This window comes from Sphaerodactylus townsendi, linkage group LG04, assembly GCF_021028975.2.
Source record: "Sphaerodactylus townsendi isolate TG3544 linkage group LG04, MPM_Stown_v2.3, whole genome shotgun sequence".
NCBI lineage: Eukaryota > Metazoa > Chordata > Lepidosauria > Squamata > Sphaerodactylidae > Sphaerodactylus > Sphaerodactylus townsendi.
The window spans coordinates 93,147,915-93,167,313 of NC_059428.1; the positions used below are offsets into that span (position 1 = coordinate 93,147,915).

Genomic DNA, 19,399 nt, shown 5'->3' on the forward strand with positions numbered 1-19,399 from the left:
CTTTTAGCACACCCTTTGTTCCTTTGTGTCATCTAACTTGGGCCTACCGGCTTCCCTTGCTGGCTTTCCTGCTTTTGATGTACTTGAAGAACTGTTAGTTGCTGGTTTTGATGTTCACGCAGCCATGTGTTCCCTCATAATCCTTTTTTTTGCCTCCACTTTACAGCTAACTTGCTTCTCTTTTTGCCACCATTTGTGTGTTTCTCCTTCTGGTATTCTTTTTTATCCAGTTAAAGTTGGACTTCCATTTTCTAAAAGACATCTTTTTTTTTCCTAATAATTTCCTCCAAGCGCTGTCCCTGATATTGTTAACCATGGTGGCTTTCTTTGGACTGGGCGCTGCTCTTTCCTAACTCTGCGGAACCACATTCCAGCTGAGCTTTTGTGACTGTGTTTTCTGCAAATAACCTCCAAGCATCTTGGACATTTTGACTCTCTTGATTTTTCCCTTTCAGCTTCCTGCGCACTATCCCTCTTCTCATCTTTGAGAAATTTCCCTTTTCTGAAGGCAAATGTAACTACATTAGTAGTTGTCACTTGTTCAAGCATGCAGAGATACTGAATCTGATGACAGCATTGTGGTGCAGCCTGTTCCCTACTCGGGCTCAACAACACTGACTTCTCCTCGCACTCAGGAGTCCTGGGTCCCACATAGAATTAGATCTAGGATCACATCTCCCCTGGACGTTGGTTCTACAACCATCTGCTCCTAAGCCACAGTCATTTAGCATATCCAGGAATGTTTATACTCTCCCTTACTATATGACCTGAACGTATTGCATTTTTTTCCAGTTTATATGGGGATAGTTAAAATGCGCCCATTACCGACGCATACTTTTGCTTTTTGTTGGCCTCTCTAATTTCTTTTTTTTTTCCATCTCAGAATCACTCTTGTGCTTTACGGTCAGGGGGACGATAATATATTCCTAATGTTAAACTATGCTTCACCCTGGTATTGATATCCACAGATGCTTCTGTAGGGGAATCAGCTCCCCTGCATTGTCTATTTTTATGTGACACTATGCTCTAATATAACTTTTTGATGTAGAGGGCCACTCCACCCCCATCGCTTCCTGTCCTATCCTTCCTGTAGAGCCTGGTAACCTGGGATAACAGCATCCCACTGGTTCTCCTCATTCCACCATGTGTCTCTGTGATGCCCACTATATCAATGTCCCTCCTTCAAAACTCTGTACTCCAGCTCTCCCCCATTTTTTTTAAGGTCGAATGCTTCTACTACTATTAGCATAGAGACTTGCTTGTATACTCTGTCTCTGTCCCTAACCTGGGATTTATGTGTTTTTTGCCCTCTAGCCTTTTTTTGTAGACACTATCACTTATCACATTGCTGTGCTCTTTTCACTCTGTATGTGGTTGATTTTAAAAAACTCCTCTCTTCTCTGTCTGCATCCCCATGGACTTCTGTATTCCGAACCGAGAGAAGTCACCTCAGCTCCTGTCGGCTTTCCCCAGGGATCCAGTTTAAAAGCTGTTCTGCCACCTTTTTTTAATGTGTTGAGCGCTCCAGCAGCCTGGTTCCTCTTTGGTTAAAGATGAAGCCCGTCCCCTTTTGTACAGGCCTGCCTTTTATCCCAAAAGGTTCCCCAGTTCCTGACAAATCTGAAACCCTCTGCCTTGCACCACCTTCTCACATCCACGCATTAAGGAGACCACCTGTATCTCCGGCACTTGCCTAGCCGTCGCCTCTCTTGCTGATGGAACATCAGGTGAGTAGCATTTCAGAGAATGCCACCTTGGGGTCCTGGATTTTTAACCTTTTTTCCTAAGCAGCCTAAATTTAGCTTCCAGAACCCTCCCGGCTAAACATTTCCCAATGTCATTGGTACCCAATGTGGGACCACAACTGCTGACTCCACCCAGCACTGTTCTAACAGCCTATCTAGGACGTGAGCGTGACATCCGCAACAACCTTGCACCCAGGCAGGCAGAAGAGTCACCATGCGGTCATCAAGCCTCGTCACAAACCCAACTCTCTATATTCCTGATGATCGAATCACCCACTACAAGGAGCCCCCCACCTCCCGAGGTGGAGTATCCTCGAGTCGCGAGAGGATATCCCAGTGACCACCAGCAACTAAGAGGAAGGGGTCCCATCTAAAGGGAACATCTTCCCCACCGCCAGACTGGCACCCCTCTGTCACCCAGACTCTCATTCTCCACATGACATCTGAAGAGATGTCACCTTGGGAAGTGGGACCCGGCTGCTGGGTCCCTGAAAGCCTTGTTTGTTGCCCTCTCTGCCTCTCTCAGCTTCTCTCCCAGGTCCTGCCACCTTGGCTTCAAGAGAACGGACATCGTTCCCTATGTATGCCAGTGAAGCTCATTGCATGCGAGGGCACACCCACGACTTCTGGCCTAGTGGCAGATAGTCATACATGTGACACCTCCAGTGCAGTGTAGCAAAACACTGGGAAGCCCCATCCCCCCTGCTGGCTTCCTGCAGCTTCATATCTGCTTTTGTTGTTTTTATATATTTAGATATTAAACTTTTGAGTCAGGTGCCCCTTTGAGCTATCTGTACCTACTATCCCTCAAAAAATGTCCTTATTAATTAATTAATTTATTTATTTTTTAAAAAAAGAAGAAGAAATTGCCGCTGGTTCCAGAGACTGAACTAAAGACTGAATGACTCACCTCAGGAGCCCCACCTTTAGCAGCCCAGGACAAAGAGTAACCTCTGTTAACCCCTGTTAAGCCCCACCTCCAGCAGTCTCAGCTCTTAGCAACCTTACAAGGAGAAAAAGAGAAAACCCCTGCAAACCCCTGTTAAAAATACACTGTTTTAAAAGATGTGGCTTTGAGAAAAGCCCTCCAAAATGAACACCAGCAGGTCACTCTGCTCTTCCTGGCCAGTTGCCTTGTCCACTGCTGCTCCTTTCTGCTGGTTCCAGAGACTCTCATGCTTGTACTTGTCCTCAAAGCTTAACATTGCATCACAGTCAAGACCCTTCTCCCTAAGATGACTTAGGGAGCAATACTAAGCAGGTCTACTGAGAAGTTAGTCTCATTTTATTCAATGGGACTTACTCCTAAAATGCTCAGTATGAAACTCAGTACTTATCAGAAACTGTAGACTATACAGTGCGCAACCAGTACTGCTTAACAAGTGTTACAATCTGAAATGAGGTCCCCTGTTACCTTTCCCTGTCCCTTTATATGTGCCCTCTCATGGCTTCCAGTTCTGGTCAGTGTCCCAAGGATGAAAAAATAAAAGATAAAGCAAAATCTGAAACTTAATCTTATAAATAAAGCAGATTTGTTAGTCTGCCCAGTTTACATAATACAGTACCCAACACAAGGTTGCTGGGGGTATAATTTAGCTGACCTCCCTTCATAAACTGACTTGGATTGGTGCGGAATCATCCACTACCAAAATAAATATGGGTTAATTTCGCCTGCCACATTTACTGTACTTCAGATGCCAATAAAAAGCCTATCAGCCTGAACTCTTGTACGATGGAATGACATCTGTTAGCGATGACACAGTTGATCAACTGTTGTTGAACTGAGTCTGCAGGCTATTCATACTTCCAACAGCTGCTCTTGTATTCTTAGTACAACGAAAACTTTTTCAAATATTTCTGCAGACCCTACATACACACAGTGACATGAAAGCTACTATTAAGATATAAATGCTTTACAATATTAAAAAACAAACAAACAGCCTCCACGTGTAAAACTTTAAAAGCCATGAAGGAGGAAGATTTTTAATTGTCCCCAGTCCAGGAAAAAAATTGCTTTCTCTACAAAATAATCTGAACTTTAAATTAATTTCCTGATTGTATCTCAGGTGAATACTGCCAAACAACAATCAGTCATCAGTTTAGAATGCAAACTGTAAACAGGCTGGAAGAAGAACAATAGTCTTGAAGTATGATCAAGAATATTACACATTCAAAAGTCATATTACTCTCTCTTTAGAAAGCACATAAATTACCGCTCTTTTTTTACACCTCTGTTATACCAAAATATTCACTACTTCAAGCAGAAAACCAAGAACATTCTGAAATAGAAAGATTATTGATGCAGGATTTTAAAACACACAGGTATCGCACACATAACAACCATTAATCTTTGGACTATTGAATACCTGACAAATTTCCAACACTGATTTCACTTCTGGATAAGAACTAATTTAAATGACATACAGAAACCAGCACATGTGATAAGTCCACTTTACTATATTTGAGCATATTCCTCACACAGTTGCCAAATATAATCCAGAGGTACAACCTTCAAAAGTTCCAAGATGTGAAGGGAGTTTGAAGATCAGCCCTCCCCTGGTCCACTCAAGCACACTTCTTAATGTGCTATCACAACGCCACAATTTGTTCTTCAGGCGGATGTAAGAAAGAAACATACCCAGGACATCTACTGTTACCATGAAACAATGTAAGAGACAAGCAGGATCTTTGGGTTACAATAATGGCAAACCCACTACACTGCGGCTGTGTACACAGTGTGCTTATGTGTATACAAGTATCGCACAGGCATATATTTTAAAATGATTTCTCTACATGCCTGAAGTGCCTTTTTATTTATTTGTATCCTGCTTTCCCCCTAGCGGGAATCCTAAGAGACTTATAACATTGTCTTCATCCCTTCTTCTATTTTATCCTCACAATACCATCCCTGTGAGCTAGATTAGGTTGAAAGACAGTGACTGGTCCAAGGTCACCCAGCACACTTCCATGGCAAAGGGGGGAATATGAAACTGGATATCCCAGATCCAAGCCTGATCCTCTAACCACTATGCCATGCTGGTTTTCTAGCCTTTATTACCTCATCCATTCACATAAAAATGTACATTTCAAATCTGCCCCCCACAGAAAACAAAAAAAAACTATTTAAATTTTGCTTCAGAAAACTTAACAGTTATTTTCTTATTACAGCAGACTTCACACATACCTCCTTTAAAAATGTGTCCAAGAGCTGATTTAGTTTGTCTACTAATTCATCTGCCAGTTCAGTTCTAGCAACAACCACTTTGTTGTGGGTGGGAAGTTCTTCACTGCAAAAAATACAGTACAACCTGGAACAAGCCTCCAGGACATCCATGTCACAGTGGTCCATTACAATGGCTTTCACCTCTCTTAGCAATGCATCCAAGTGCTGCAAGGAAGGCAAAAGTGTCAGTCATGAGTACCACAAGCTATACATAGTCTGTCCTAGGTGCAAATGCTCACTCACATTCTGTGTAGCCTGGAAAAATACAACTCTATTTGCTGGGGTCATAATACCAGTGATCTATTTTGCAGACAGAATGGTGAAATGTTGTCACAAGGTCACATGTATACAAAAAATTTCTATGCAAACCATATGCGGACAGGTACACAAGAAATAGTCCAGAAAAAAGGTGGTATGCATCAGGAAGAGGCTATCTATACACAGGGGCACATGATCCTCACATCTGCTCTGCAACAGACAGTTCAGACCAGCACAGGTTGAGATTTGATGCTATGTGGCTGAATCAGCATGCCCAAAACCAGCCCCTTGTTACCTTGCATGAGCCTGCTCCTGGGATCTGATACGCTATAAATCAAAGCACAAGTAACAGATTCAGGGCAGCTTCACCCCTCTACAACAAGAGCACCCCCAAAAGCTTGACAGGTCATAGTTTGAACTTTGGTCAAGCTTTCTCTTCTCTCAGAGGCCCAAAGATCAATGCTTGTTTCAGATGATGGAATTCAGGCATCCTTTTTTTAAAGGTATGGGATGGAGGGAACCCTATGCTACTTTGCTGCAAAGTTAGTCACTAAGGATTGGAACTACATATTACAGGCTTTCCTGCAATTCTGTTTGAGGTAAGAGCAGTACATCCTTTTTGCATACTGGGGAGTATGAAGAAAAAGAAATATGGGTTTCAGAGCAAGGATCATCATGTTCCAGCACAAACTTCTAACATTGACCCTTCCTCCTGACAAACTACACACAAATGGAGAGACTCATCCCAGACATTAATCATGAAAGAAAAAAGATGTATGTTACTTCTGAAATGGGATAAACTGACCATATTGTGGTAGCAGACATTACTAGGATATTACTAGGGCTCCATTTCCCTTACTTCTCTTGGGGCCTTGTCCAGAGTTTGTGGTACAAAAATCTAGATATTATTAAATATTAATACACACAAAACCAGAACTCAGTTGCTCAAGGAAAAAAGTATCAAAACACATTTGGTGACTTCTATTTATCACATATTTATCACAGGCATTGCTGTCTTTCCTAGAAGCAGTTCAAAACCGTGTATTCATAGGATGACTAGAGTCAGAGTTTCAGCAAAGTTGATGCCTCATAGCCTTCAGACCATTTTTCTCCACTCTACTTCAGATCTATGTCCTAAACTGCTGGAGGACCAATGTTTGTAATACAATAATCCTTCTTTCAGAGGGTAGCTGGGTTGGTCTACAAGAGAACAGCTAGATTCAACTCCAGGAGCACCTTAGTGACCCAACAAGATTTTAGGGGATACGCTTTCAAGTTTCAATGCTCTCTTTTTCAGAAATTTGATGAAAGGAGCATTGGGTCTTGAAACCTTATATCTCAAAAATCTTGCTGGTCTCTAAGGTGCTACTGGACTCAAATCTTGTAGGTTTTCTTGTTTACCGAAATCAAACTGTTCTCAAATGTTAGAGTGCATCACTGCATTTCATACTCTCTCTTTCTCTCCGACACAAACCTACAAAAACACAACTTCTTCACCTTTTCCAGAGATCCAGTACCATAGAGTTCTAAATCAAAATACTGTGGAATCTGCAAGAGGTTTGTCACTCTTTCTGCATCTTCTGAATACTGCAAAGGAAAACAGGATATGAGCAACTGCTGAAGTGCAAATGAATGATTTAATATGCATTCACTTGAACGGTTGCTAGTTTACCTTTGCCAAGAGTTGAGGAAGCACCACAGTGAAATGTTCAGTAATTTTAATACTGTCTTCAACTTGTATCTTCTTCTCCTTGGCTGATAGGATCTGCAGATAAAACACTTTGTCCCTATTATGGCATAAGCATGTTGCGGATTAATATTTAAACTAGCTGCCAGGTTAAAAGTTGGTAGAAGTAATATATTAGGGTTTGAATGAATCAAATGTTGTGATTCCTTCATTGAAAGTATAATTACAAATATTCTTTTAAAAAAAAAAAGGATGGCTGCTAATCAGCAGTGGAGAAGTCCATCTGTAAACATGTCCAAAAAGGATCATAGCATGAGCAAAGAAGTATGCAGATAAAGAAAACTCTGGGCATTCCTGTCATATCAGTCCCTCATGAAAGAGTTCAGCACTGCCAGCCACTTTGAACAAACTATGCAGATCTCTCGGCTCTTACAGTATCAAGAGGTGCTTGAGGTTTATTCTAAATGTGATGCTGCAGTGCTGAGACTAGAACTCCAGAAGTATTATTTCGCCCTAGAAAGCAACTTCTAGGAGGCAATTGCTGGAAGGTCTGATCTGATGAGGATCAAATCAGTGTTGGGGGTGGGCACATAACATTCTCACTATAAGCACCATTTTCCCAGTTGAACAAGTCTTCCTCCCAGCCGCTTTAATTCATGGTAAGGAGAGGATAGAGTTCAGAACCAACAAGGTTACTCTCCTCCCCCCCTTTGGCTCAAAACAGTTCAGAGGGGTCATTTGAAATCAGGAAAACAAAGGGGGGGGGAGAGAATTAAAACTAGTCTGCATCATCAGCATGGCCCCCATTTGCATCAGCCTCCACACGTGGTTGCTTAGGAGTACAATAACATTTGGATTTCTGATCACAAAATTCCTCTAGTAGTTCAGCCCTCACATCAGGACTGAAAAACAAAAGCTGAACAGAAGAGAAGAGAAGAGAAGAGAATTCACACCTCCAAGTAGGTCACAGTTTGTCACAACACATTGAATGGAAATGACAAAGATAGCCTTTTTAAAAGAATGATGTCCTCCTTTCATTAGCTAAAGGGAATGCACATTGTTTGCCCTTGAACAAGGATTCTATCCTCCTGTTGCGTGTGAAGCTAATATCATTTGGAAGAACAGAAAAAGCAAATCAGAAAAAGATTCCCACTGACTTTCTTGGTGCCCCCTCTGCCCACAGGAGGATGACCTTCAGCAGCTTCTCGGACAGTCGCTAAGATTATCTCAATGAGGGCACTCTCCTGGGCATCACTCAGCGCTGTAAGCAAAATGACACTTAGACTCCACTCAATCTCCCACAAAAAAGAAGCTAAGATCCTCAGATTTAGAAACAGTTGAAATTGCTCCAGACAGGAAGTGCTACATATGTTCAGAAAAAGGGAGGTAAAATGAACTGGTGATTTAAAAAAAAAATCAACACCGTATCAGGAAAGATAATCAGGGCTACTGAATTCTCCATCTATTTTAAGCTGTAAAAAGTCATAGGGATCAATTATTAACAAGTAGACCCTTGCTTTCCTATCACATATGGAGAAGCTATCATACCTACCCATTCCCCACAAGCATATGCGCAAACATACAAGGTACCAGCTGTTTTGAAACAGTAATCACACACTGAAGGTGCTATGGACAAATTACATTAAGTAAGCAGCAGAGGATAGCTCTGACTGGAAGATTGAACCTCTGCTTCACTGTCAAAAAATACAGATATCATTTTAGACTATTGCTTGACAATGACAAAGGACCCCAGTTACTGATACCCTACTTGACCTCTCTAATCCAATCTCACTTGACTTCTCATCCAACCCAGCTTCATAGGACGATGGCAGCACCTCAGCTAAAAGTGCCAAGCTTATTGGTCCACCTACCTTCTTTCTGATTATCAGCATTTTCCAGTAAGAGAGATGTCATGCACTCCCAGTCTTTCAGTAAACTCATGGACCAATCCCACAGGCTGTCCACAAGGTATGTGACATGACTATGAAGCTGAAAAAAAAAGATATGAACTATAAGAAACCATTCATTCAGTATGAACTCCCACAGAACCCAAAGAAGCAGTGTGAGGAGACAGAAATATAACCACAGCTAGCATTGGGTTTATCACAGCCCATATAGCAATTTCCACTCCCACTTTAATAGTGGAAATGGCAATAACATCAACATCAGGCAAAATTTCACAGCTCTACTCCACTTGCATGTATTGCTTTGGCAGCTTGCACACCACCACATTAAATTTTTGTCAATTTATGAAAAAATGTATCAGGTCATGATTTGGTTAAATTAACCATTAACTAATTCCAATGATACAATGGGTCCAGGAACACTCCTTACCCACCTATTAACAGCCTTAACAATCTTAACTAGCACAGAAATAGTTCATTATGAAAAATGAGACCATTAATTCTCAACTATATCCTATTTATCAAGCTGTAGAGCGGAACTTTAAAAATATCTATATACCTTCTCAGAATACAGAAGATCAGACAGTATTTTTATAAAGACTGATCTGTACTTCTGATTTCTGCCCCAAAGTCTCGTGATATCCTCAGGGCACAGCGATAACGGGGCAGGGTGGGGTGCCCCACCTCAGGCACACGCCATTGAGGTCATGTTCAAAATCGCCCCCACACCACACCATTGGGGTCTTGGAAATCGCCCCCACACCCCTCCCCCTTCTCCCCTGGCCTTGCCCCACCAGCCAGGCCCTGGCGGCCAGAGCAGGCTGTTTTTTCAGCCAGCTACTGGCTGAAATAAAGTAAGTGGGCAGGGGCAGGGCTCAGCGGGAGTGGGGGTCTGCAGGGGGCGCTTCCACACCCCTCTCCCTTCCCCCTTGCCCCACCCCACCAGCCAGGCCCCACCAGCACGAGCAGACTGTTTTTTCAGCAGGCTGCAATAAAGTACATGGGCAGGGGGCGGGGCTCTGCAGGGGGTATGGGCCCACAGGCACAAGGTCCAGGCACCATTTTGCCCCAGGTGCCATTTCCCCACCCCCTACGCCCCTGGATAGCATCGATTTCAGGCTACAGGCAGACTAATAAAACAGCTATGTTTCTATAACATAACCAAGGTCTTCCTCTTGATCCTTTAAGAATCCCTCACAAATTAAATTTATTTGTATGTTTCTTGTTCTGCAAATCTTCCAAAACATTTGAAACATATACATTCCAGAAATATATCATATTTTGAACTCTGCCTTCTAGCATACTTTACTAATTCATTTTTGAGAATATTATCTCAAAGGTGTTCTTTTTCAGTGAGTCTTTTACTTCAGTCACACAGGTAGTAGAACTATCAGTGTAACCAGAGTTCCATCCTTCTAAACTCACTAACTTGAATAGATTTACAAGCATATAACTACACCTAAGACTACACTTTATGCAATCTTATATACTTAACTACAGCTTATCCCAAAAGCAGTTCAAAAGCCAGGCACTCTGCACCAGTATGAATAGGCAGCCAGAACAGTGGGATCATAGAATCACCCTGCCCTTTTATCAACTGGTCTCAAAGAAACACATTCTGCTGACTTTAAAAAATATGCTGCTTCATTCATCTGTCGTCCATCACACTTCTTTCTTTCTTTTTTGATTTATAAGCCACCCTTCCCCTTCTTTACCTCACTCTCCAAGAAGAACATTATTAGCGTTTTCAGCTGGCTAGCAATGGGTTCCAGTTTTCCATTGCTTTTTGAGAGTGCTTCCATTTCAATTTCCTGGACAATCAGTCTGTCAATAAAAAACACATTCAGTCAAATTCAGGGCCCAAAGTTCCAAACTGAAGCAAGCATTGCATCTTGCTGGGTTATGAGCAATTCCAAAGTGTTTACTGTACAATTACTATTAATATTTTCAGCTGTTAGAAATGTATGGTTTTATTTATTCATTTTATTTCTGTCCCACAATCAGTGGATGTTAACTGTTACAAGATGATCCCCAGATGGTTTTGTTAACATATTCATGACAATATGAAGAAGGTGGATTCTCCCCACTGAAGGTATATATTTATGTGTGAGGAAACAGAAGGTTTTGAGTTTATAAGAGAGGCAGATTGAATGTTGAAAGTTGCATAGAACAGTTTGTGTATTGGCCCATTCTATCTCTCTGGAGATCTATTAATGCCTCCTTGTTTCCAACTGTACTTGCATAAAACAAATATTACAAAAAAGTACCATAAGGGCCCAGTGTTTTCTCTTTTAAAGGGAACCAACCCAACTGTTTTACATCATCTATATATCTAATTCCTATAAGTCACCGCTGTCTGTGGATATTTAAATACGCAGATAGGGCACATACTCCCCCCAAACAGGTTATTCTGCAAATAAGGGGGACATCTTGGCTTTGCTGAAAAATCAGGAAAAAATTAAAGTAATGAAGGGTTGAAATCCCCCCCCCCGCAAACTAAGTAAAGTGTTCTTTGAACATGAGCAGAGAACACACCCATCTTTCATGGCTGCCAGTATCCGCTGCTGGATCAGCCAGGTCCGAAATGGCTTCCAGCAACCCCACCAGTCTGAAGTTGCTGGTGCCACAGTGGAAGATTCCAAGAGAGGCTCCATCTTGCCCACTGCAGCAGAAGTGAGAAGGTAGGTGGTAGGGGCCTGGAGAGGTGATGAGGAGGAGACAGGGAGGTTGGAGGCCTTAGTAAGCATACTCAAAGCAACTTTAGGCTCACCCACCAAGACTAGGACTGTTGAGTGGGGGGAAGCAGGCTTGCCTGCCAAGATCAGCACGGGGGGGAAGTGGAAGCCTCGGTGGGCTCAGCAATGTGAAGAGATGGGATTCCCCTGCTCCGTTTCATAGGTCCCCACTTGTCTAATATTGAAGTCAGCCAAATCTGAAAATACTTAAATCCAAAGACTGGAGCAGTGAATGGGAAGGACAGTTCTTTCTACAAACCTGAACAGGGCTCCAGGTTTGAAGAGATATCTGAAATCTAAAAAATAAAATACATAAGGGAATCTTTAAAAACCCAATATGATAAATGGAGTAACTGTAGTTTTAAGCAATGGATTCTCTGAGTGGATATTGCTAGGTAACCACAGATTACAGGATTGGTTCTGTCAGTAAAAGACGGGGGAAGGAACAGGGTCCTTTCCAGACCTATTTTAGCCTTTGAGGCCAGGTCTGGCTAGGGTTGCAAGCTCCAGACTGGGAAATTCCTGGAGATTTTGTGGCTGAGTCAGAAAAGGGCAGGGTTTGTGGTGGGAAAGCCTTCAGCTGGATATAGTGCCATACAGTCCACCTTCAAGAGAAGTCATTTTCCTTAGAGGGATAGATCTCTGTTATCTGGAGTTCAGCTGTAAAACTTGGAGATCTCCAAGTCCCACCTGTAGTTGGCAAACCCAGGAATGCCAGCAACACCCAAGTCCCTTGATACCATCTGACTTGCATGACACAACTAGGCCTGGGTGCTTAATACAGAAGCCACCCTATGAAAGCCAGTGTGATGTAGCCAGTGACATATGTATAGGGGATTGGGGAGTTATTTGACCCAGGCACCATGAGCCTAAGTCACATAGGAGGTGCCTTTTGGCCCCCCACCCAGCTCCGACCCCCTCTCCCCACTGTCCAAAGGGAAAGGTGAAATAATGTGGATAGGCAGCTATAGTGGAAAGTCAGGTGGCCCTGACAAGTCCTTGCAGATTCCCTAATATACAGTGGTGGCCAGGAAACAAACTGAGCCATAATATTCCTAGACAAAGGTTGCCAGGGGGTGGACCTGAAGACAAAGGGGCAGGTAAATGCAGGTTAGCTGTTAAGTGGGAAGGGGAGAAGGAAAAACTGAGAGGGCATTTCAGGAAAGGGAAAATAAAAATAGTGGGGGAGGGAAAATGAGATGCCTCCTGCAAGTCCTTGCAAAGCTCCACCTTGTTTCAGTGTGATGCCCAAATACAAAGACAAGAACACTTGGAGAGGGACCCTAGAACTGTGAAGAAATTATTCATTTCACCTTTAAAATTCATGCAAGCTCAGTCTTTTTTTCCACACAATTAGTGTGAATTTTAAAAAGAAACATAGTGATTCTACATATATGTAAAATAAGCAGGAGTTGTGTGGTGCCCAGGATTTAAATCACCCCAATTGGCATTGATATTTGCACATGTTCTCCATAGCAGCATTTAGCCTTACATTTTTTTCCATCCAGCATAAAAGTTTGTGTTTCAGTATTCCTATTTAATTTTTGCTTAGTTACAGATCTGCTCATCTCTGTAATGAGCAGAAGGGCACATGAGGGGACATATCATATTGGAAGATGAGCAAGTGAATGAGCCTTAGATGGTTACACTGATTTTTAGGTCCTTAATAGTGTTACCTAAATGGATATGGAGACAGCATTGAACTTGTTTCATGGTGCGATCTATGTGAATAGTTTCTTTTTCTTGAGTGCTTTTGAATTTTCTTTAATTACATCCTGTATCTCTTGCTTTCAATTGTCTTTTTACCTGTTGTTGACAACTTTTGTTTTCATAACGGTGTGTGCATATGTATAACTGTCTACTAAGGAAACATTCCATGTGTCTGATTAAGTGGGCTTCTATTTACAAAAGCTTATGATAGAATTAAATATATTAGCCTTTAAGACTCCTGTTTATTTTTGTTGCAATCAGAAGATTAAAGAGCTACCCATCTGGAACTGACACTTTCATGCACTCTCCTTCTGTTGGGCTGCAGATATGTTTTTGCATTTGGTTATATGTAATCAAATAAAAATGAGTTTGTAAGAAGCGTTTCTCAGAAAATTTGCTCCGGTTTATGATACCAAGTTCCATAGTTGTACATGCCACCAAAAGCTTCCATGAAGGAAAAAAGAACAACCATTGTGTGACGCCTCTTTATTAATTTGGTGCCATCCTTCTTCGGCCTGTTTCAAGATCATTTCCCTTCATGTACAAGCAGTAGATGTGTGAGTGTGCCCAAGGGCATGGGGCATCCCACCATGGTCTGTTTACCTCAACTTCAGCCATGGCAATTTGCTGGATTTTTTTTTCACAGCTCTTTCTATTTCTCCAAATATCTATTCAGTTGCATACATCTCATTACTTCCCTTTAGGTAGTTATCAGAAAATAGAGATAGATTTCCATCTATGATGAATTCCTCCCTGTATATCTTTATCTATTTCTTGGTTGATAAGTATTTGATATGATTGGAAGTTGTTTTAAATGGTCTTTGTATTTAAGTGAGAAGTACAACTTTTGTACTGTTAGAATTTTTTTTTTAGATGTGCTTCTTAAGAGCGGAACACCATTTGAATGAAGTATTATTTTCATTCCCTCCTAACTACTTCACCATCCTGTTCTTTCCTGTTTAATAATCCTACCAAAAATCAATTGGCCGAATAGCATCATTAGCATTTATATGAAGAGTTGTCCACTTTCCATATATATTTCAGATCTAAACTAAATTCTAAATTTTTCATGTTTGCCTGGAGCCACACTGCAGTTTCAAAGCCCTGTGCCAACTCATGTGTAAAAATCACAGGCCATATTGTGCTTGTGGCAGCAACTTAAGGGAAGGAGGGGCACTTGGCTCCCTCCCCACTGCGTTTGATGAGAAGCTATAAGGGCAAGCATTAAGTTGCTATGATAGAGAACACCAGTCCCTGATTGTTCCAGCTGCTGAAAATTGTATGGGAGGCAGGAGCCTCCTCAACCCCCTGTGCTACTATCTTGGTCATAATCTGTGCTTTTTGCACAAGTTGCCACAGGAACTTGCAGCTGCAATAAGGCTGCAAGCCCATGTGGCAGACTTGCAAAAAGGAAACAGCTTCTATGCTGTAGCTTCCATGTTTACCAGTAGAACTATATGAAACAAGAGAGAACCTACAAGGACTAGTGGGAGATGTCCCATTTTCCCTAGCATAATTATTTTCTCTTTCCCTTTCCCAAAAGTTCTCATAACCTCTCCCCTTTTTCCTGCTTCCTTCTTGGGTTGCCAGCCTCCAGGTGCAGCCTGGTGTAGAGGTATACATTTGCTTTTGCAAAACTGTTCAAAGCCAAAAAAATACCTTTTCAGCTTTTTCAGCTTTTTTTTTTTTTTTGGGGGGGGGGGGGTCTGAAAAAAATTGACTTTCTTTAACAGCAGACAAAAAAAAGGAATCTGAAAAGTTGGGAGGGGGTACCAGCTCTTTTTGACTTTTCAGGATTCCCCATAGGCTTCAACTGAGGCATTTTCAATGGAGAATCTTGGGGAGGGGGGGTTAGGATAGAGGCACCAAATTTGCAGTATAGTTGCTGATGACTCTCCTTAGAAGAACCCTCTGAATTTGGTTAGGTTTTGGTCAGGGAGGTTCCAATTTTTAATAGCTCTCAAATGGAGGAAAAATTGAGGCCAATAAAATTGGACCCCCTGACCCAATCTTTACCAAACTTGGGGGTTCTTGTAAGCTGAATCATCAGCACCCATGCTGCAAATTTGGTGCTTCTACCCTAAAAATCCACCACCACCACCAGCCCCAGAGCCATAAAAGAGTCCCTGTAGAGTATGATGGAGTCATTGCAAATTTAAATCCCTCCATTTAAGCCTATGAAGAATCTTTGCAGAAGTCTGGGATGACTCTCCTTACAAGAACCCCTTGAGTTTGGTTAAGTTTGGGTGAAGAGGTCCAATTTTATGAATTTCACAATATGGAAAAAGCAACAAGCATCGGCACAGAATATATCAAAAGAGAGTGAAAAACATCATATATCTCATTGCCATAGGACTCAAGACTGAATCTGAAGTTCAGAAGCCAACAAAGTAATGCCAAAAACAGCCAAACTGAGGTACCTTCTATAAAGTAATTCTCCAGCTGCTACAGCTAGTGGTCGGTGGGTGGTGTAAACAAACTGGTATAAGGTTTCACAGTCTTCAGATGACAATGAATCTTCACAGTTCCTGTATAAAGACATAATGTTGACTATATTTTTCTGAAGAGGATATTGTTACATATGCTAAGCCTATAATGCCTTGGCTGAGACTTGATTTGTCACTAACTTGCACTCCCTGTTTGATATCTTTGCCAATGAACACAGAAATCCCAAACAATTAAAACAGTAGCATTCTGACAACACCAACATGTATGCCAACATAAAATGAAAGGCAGTGGAAAATTCATCCTATGGGCATTTAGAAACAATTCATGATTGATTATATGGGCCTCAGTATATGAGACCATTATCAGAGCTCTCAACAAATCTCTATTAGTCAGTGGCAGGCATGGATATAGCTTGTTCCTGTGTTTGTGCACCTGCTCCCTCTTCCCCTCACATATGGAACACCAACCAGTACTGAAAGCTCTTAGTCAAACACCAATTTGCAATGAAGCCCAAATGTAGACTCCTCTACAAACTGGAGTTTGTTTCTTCCCACAGTTTAGAATCTGAGGTTGTAAGGAAAGTAAAAACAATGTTTGTCCCAGATGCTCCATGCAGAAGGGAAGGAAGAAGGCTGAATGGAGTGCACGAGCAGAGAGGCAAACAGAGGTTTGCCTTGAAATTTGAACGAGTCCATATGCAGAACTCTAGGTAAGCACTGAAGCACACATGCCAAGAATCAATAAGTATTTGGCCTCAGTTTTTAGGTAACTGAGATATGAGAAGGCAACCATCACAAGTAGGGATGCTCATACAGAACACATGCTTTGCATGCACAAGGTCCCAGGGTCAGTTTTTGGTATTTGCAGCTAAAAGATCTGGGGAATTAGGGTGTTGGGAGCGAAATTGAGACGGACGGTGGACGGTCGGACGGTTGGGGGGACTGGAAGAAACAGTGACTGCTCCAAGATCCTGGAGAAATGCTGCTAGTCAAAAGAACCAATAATGGATAGGTGGACCAATGGTCCAGCTCAATATACTGTAAGTTTACGTATTTAAAAACTGACTTGCTAGAACAGTATTCAAGAATTAAGTGAAGTTTGGACACAAATAACTTTTTTAAAATTTCCCTATTTACTGAATTCATGCTATGAGTCAAATTTGCCTTGAAGATAAAGCTAGACCCTTCTGAATTTCTGAAAGTATTGGAGCACTGAACCATCACTAACAAGCTTCAAGTCACAGAATTTTTCGCACAATTTTTCAGTTTATGTAAACTTTCCCCATTTATGAATTTACATAAATGCTAAAACTTTGCAAATTATGGATCTGATACCCTACTGAGAATGCTGTGCCCCATGCTAGGGGTGGCAGCTCCTTAGCCATAACCACTGCCGTAATCCTTTTGCAAATGACCATCTACAAAATCCAAATTAGACACTCTCAAATCCTGTCCCCTGGCAGCTAATTAGCTTACAGAATGAGCATCTCACACTCAACTATTTGAATTGATATCATGTTTGTGTAGGTGAGGACAGCTGCTGAAAAGGGTTCTTGAAACCCACTTTCCCACAAAAGACCAGTTATCTGCTGTCATTGTATGACTGGAAGCACAAAGGAATCTGACAGGAACACACATTGCTGGTAGTTGACTTTGAGACATAAGGTAGCCACAGAAAATAGTACAAGCTGATCATTATCACTCTGTCCATCATTTGCAGAAAGGTGCCCTTTTTTATTAAAAACACTCACTGCTTGTTAAACTGCTCTTGGTAAAACTTTCCACACACCTTATTTTGAATACAACAGCTAGGGAAATATTTAAATACTGAATATTTAAGGTGTCTTTCAGAAGCAGTTTTGTATGTAAATAGTACAAACTAGTCCAAAATACGTTTTTTTAAAAAAAAAAAGACAAACTAACAGCCCAATCCAGAGAGCTCTGGTGGCCAAGGGGACAACCACTGCTATGCTGCCTCCAAGGAACTTCCACCTTCCTGTTTGCCCTCCCTGTTGGTTTAAGTATCACTTACACTGTCAGGGTGGGCAAAAGTGCTGATGGGACCCCACACCAGCTCATTAAGCCACTTCACCCCCCGCCCCAGATGGGTCTGTAATAGCAACAAACATTTATATGTGACTATTTATGAAGACTGCAGTCCTAAGCATACTTACAAGGAAATCCTGCTGAACTAAGTGTGATTTGTATCCAAATTAAAAGACTTTGGTGTAGAGTCTTATTATAAAAGATACCTGATATGAGTTAGGTTGGGAACAACTCCCAAGCAACTCACATCAGATGTGCAACTAAAGACTCGCCTTTAAAAGCAGTTTCTGCCTCCATTTTGCTCCACAACCCAGAATAGGGGGAGAATAGGCTTCTGCTTTCCCTTCTACTCCACTCTTTTGCCAACTAAAAAAATGGCTGGGGGTGACAACTGAATGTCATACTGCCAGGAATCATGACCTCTGCTCAACCATTTTTTTTCCAGCTTCAATAGCTGTTTGACAGCACATCAGCCCTTAAAATTTTTAAAGGACCATTCGTTCCTAAGGGGTAGACCTGATCTCTGCAGTTTGAAGGCCACAGCTACCCCATAAGAAAACTGGCCTTTTAAAATGTAAAGGAATGATATACCACTAATCAGCTGGGACCCTTCCTTTCTCTCCCACCTTCCCACATATTAAGAGTCTGGAAGGGCATGATTAAGTCTGAAAAAATATTGGAAGTATTATTCTAATAGCCCCAAAACACCAACAATATCCCCAATATTTTATTAAAATGATACTAATGCCATTACTAATTTTTCAGTATGGAATAAAACCAGTATTTTTTTCATGCATACATCTTTAATACTTACATCTAGCCACAGTGAGAAAGCAGACCTATTTGAATCAAGTTACTACCTCAACGAAAAGGCATGAATGTGTAGCATCATTTTACAGCTTGTGAATGAACAAAAGGAAAGGCGAGAAGAATTATCTCTTTGGCTTCTGAGGAACAGTACAGTTATTTCTATCAGTCATTCTATTATTTCGTCCAAAGGTAAGGTTGAGAAAGAGGTAAGAATCCTAACAGAAAAATACTCTCCGGCACCAGTATCTGATGTATCTTCATATGCAGTTTTACAGTTCTTTACTGGAGATGCCAGTATAATATAGTGTAAATGCTAGTTAGTGGAGTTTGTTTGATCCTTAATAGAAAGTAATACCTACTGTGACCAGAATGGTATCTTGTTCTATCACAGAAATACTTATTTTGGATGCTGTGGGCCAGTAATTATGCATTCAGGGAATACTTTATGGGGAGCGCTGCTTCAGCTGCAAATATCCAGAATGCCAAGTGCTAGATAAAGGTTAAGCCAGAAGTGCCTGGCAATATTTAGCCCTCTAAAAATAGGCCTGGCCTTCGCATACCAATACCATGTTATATCATTTTTCTCCACATTTCACTGTGACTGAGCACGAATAGAGCATGTAGCACAAAGAGGAAGAGGGAACCCTCCAGGGAGGCAATAGAAGCTTGTAGCTTCCTAGTCTAGGCAGACTCATTGGTCATTGCTTTTTAAATAGATTCTCATTTGTTTTGTGAGACGACTTTGATGAGATGGTGAAAGGAATTCCAAGATCTCAGAACGCTCACTTGCATGTCCAGAGTAGGAGAGGGGAAATTTGGGGGTGGGGGGCTAAA

The 19,399-nt window shown here is 41.6% G+C and overlaps 1 protein-coding gene across 5 annotated transcripts in view; it reads right to left on the reverse strand.

Annotated features, from left to right (window-relative positions):
• The window catches only part of LOC125430647 (cohesin subunit SA-2-like), a 75,555-nt gene that overhangs the window by 22,262 nt on the left and 33,894 nt on the right, over positions 1-19,399 (reverse strand). For all 5 annotated transcript variants that reach the window (XM_048492722.1, XM_048492725.1, XM_048492724.1 and 2 more), the window contains exons 14-20: positions 15,683-15,790; positions 10,533-10,641; positions 8,785-8,902; positions 8,071-8,174; positions 6,899-6,991; positions 6,724-6,813; positions 4,930-5,133 (exon numbers count right to left, since the gene is read on the reverse strand). In XM_048492722.1, the coding sequence (XP_048348679.1) occupies positions 4,930-5,133; positions 6,724-6,813; positions 6,899-6,991; positions 8,071-8,174; positions 8,785-8,902; positions 10,533-10,641; positions 15,683-15,790 (826 nt within the window). The remainder of the gene's footprint in view (positions 1-4,929; positions 5,134-6,723; positions 6,814-6,898; positions 6,992-8,070; positions 8,175-8,784; positions 8,903-10,532; positions 10,642-15,682; positions 15,791-19,399) is intronic.